This window comes from Penaeus vannamei, chromosome 32 (genome assembly GCF_042767895.1).
Source record: "Penaeus vannamei isolate JL-2024 chromosome 32, ASM4276789v1, whole genome shotgun sequence".
NCBI lineage: Eukaryota > Metazoa > Arthropoda > Malacostraca > Decapoda > Penaeidae > Penaeus > Penaeus vannamei.
In genome coordinates this window covers 18474030-18476529 of record NC_091580.1, presented here as the reverse complement: position 1 = coordinate 18476529, position 2500 = coordinate 18474030, and the positions used below count along the sequence as shown (strand labels likewise).

General features: G+C 32.1%; 1 protein-coding gene across 1 annotated transcript in view; it reads left to right on the top strand.

Moving 5' to 3' along the window:
• Positions 1-2500, top strand: part of LOC113826673 (tubulin beta-4B chain) — a 28842-nt gene that overhangs the window by 27 nt on the left and 26315 nt on the right. The window contains exon 1 of the mRNA XM_027379564.2: positions 1-204. This exon is cut by the window's left edge and continues 27 nt beyond it. Within this exon, the coding sequence (XP_027235365.1) occupies positions 148-204 (57 nt within the window). The 5' untranslated portion in view covers positions 1-147. The remainder of the gene's footprint in view (positions 205-2500) is intronic.

Sequence of the window (2500 nt, the reverse complement as noted above, 5' to 3'; positions counted from 1 at the left end):
CCGCCGCGCCTCTCTCCCGCACACAACTTCGCCGAGCTTCGTCAGAGCAAGACAAACCGCTTGGTCGGGTATTCTGCGGGCTCGAAAAGAGACTATTTGTATTATTTTTGTCACCGCGACTCCTCCCCAGACACACAGACAGACACCATGAGGGAAATTCTCCACCTGCAGACCGGCCAGTGCGGTAACCAAATTGGATCAAAGGTAAGGACGTCAACAGACTCCCTTTTTTTGAGAAAGAAGGAAAGGAAAAAGAAAAGTGTTTCGTGAGGCGAAAATAAAACACGGGATCATGTGACTATTGTGTGGATTCTGTGTTATGCCGGATGAGTGACTATTTTTTTTTATCCATCATTTTTATTCTTATTCTATTATTATTATTTTCTTTTTTGGAGTATGTGGACGGGGATTTTATTGAAATCGGATCAAAAGCCCTTTGCTAATATAGGATTGCGGGATATTTATGATAAAATTTCTTTTATTCCATAATCTGATACTCTCGGTTCATCTATTTCTTGATGCCTGTCACTGGATAGTCAGAATTTGCAATTTCGCTTCAATAATAAAAAATATCTAATCCTATCAATTTTCTACCCGGGCTTCTATGCAAGAATGTCGGTTGCATGCTGTTGCAATACTATCATCAGTGCATTTGCGTGTAGTCAATCTCTCTGTTTTTTATGGCTTGCAAATTGCACGATTGTTGTTGCACCAGTTGCATATATCACAAACAAGGCGTACCACCAGTCGAGACATTTAGCAACTGACCTCCCGAGTTAGGTCAAGATAACATAGTCAAAATACAAGTCATTACAGATCTCTTATCGTGTCCCAACCCGCTCCTTATCTTCATACGTCCATACCCAGCGCCGGCGACAGTGCACACGGCTCTCGATAATGACCCTTATTAGCATCGCAGATTCGTGTCTTTGGTGGTGGTGATGATGTTTATAAGCGATCGTCATTAAGGTCGTTCGTTTTGGGATTTTCAAATAAGCGTTTCTTATCATAGGGTAATCTTTGTCTTACTTTTTCTTTTCTTTTGCTTTTGCTTTTTTCTTTTTCTTTCTTTCTTTCTTTCTCTTTTGTCGTTTATATTGAGACTAGAATGTGACATTTGCCAAGGTATTCTGTGTAGCAGGGAATGGTTAGGAAATGGGGTGTATAAGGATTTCCTTTTATTACTTAGATATTATTTTTATCATCATCATCATCATCATCATCATCATTATTATATTATCATTATTGTCATTATTATTATTATCATTATTATTATTATTATTATTATTATTATTATTATTATTATTATTATTATTATTGTTATTATTTTCATTATTATTATTACTATTATTATCATTTGTAATAATAATAATAATGGTAATGTTATTGTTACTATTATTATTATTACTATTATTATTATTATTATTACTATTATTATTATTATTACTACTATTATTATTATTACTATTATTGTTATCATAACTATTATTATTATTATGATTATAATTATTATTATTGTTACAATAATAATGATAATAATAATAGTAATGATAATGATAATGATAATAGTAATGATAATGATAATAATTATCAGTTTTGTTATTATAAGAATAATTATTATTATTGTTATACTCATTATCATCTTCATCTTCATCATAGACCAGGGTGTCATTTAATCTTTGGATGCTATTTTAGAACATCATTTTATACAAAAACGCATCAAATTATTTGAAGAACTGAAAATCCAAAAATTACCTTTAGCTTTTAATAATAAATATTATCAAATTATTATCTCTGGAATTAAAGAAAGCTGCAGCATACAGAGCATACCTATGAAATACTGAAATATTGAACTATGAAATACTGAAACTAGATGATATAAAAGGGCCTTAGCTTAATGGAAAAATATATTTTTGTGTGTGAAAGGAATGGTAGAGTTATTACACATTATTATTCCACGAGGGTCTGGTAATGTTTGTGGGTAGCGTTGTACACGAATGACAAAAGGATTAATGTACGTGTGACATGAATAAATTATGGGATGTTTATGTTGTGGGGAATACAGATTCTTTAAGTGGTATGTGAATATGTTGTACGTTTGGTATGCGCTCCTGTTCGTGTAGCATCTTGTAGGGGGGGGGCTGTGTTTTAGAATGGAAAATCTGTTCTTGTATAATACATATACCAGATATATGCCATGAATTATGAATAGAAAAAGGAGTTTTTTTTTTTTTTGTAATTTTACGTTTTATATTAAATGTGATGTCATTCCAAAATGTTGCACGCTATTAGAAAAAAAAACTATGAAGCAAACACATATACTATAAATCATGTATATTGCCCCATATAACATACAAGACAGCGCATATCATGTAATGAGGTTGCATGACGCATATAAGGGGTTCTAAAAGCACTATATATTTTAAGGGCATGACCGTGTATTGTGAATGATGCATAATTACATTGAAGGGAGTGTGATTATAAAATTGCATGTTAAGTC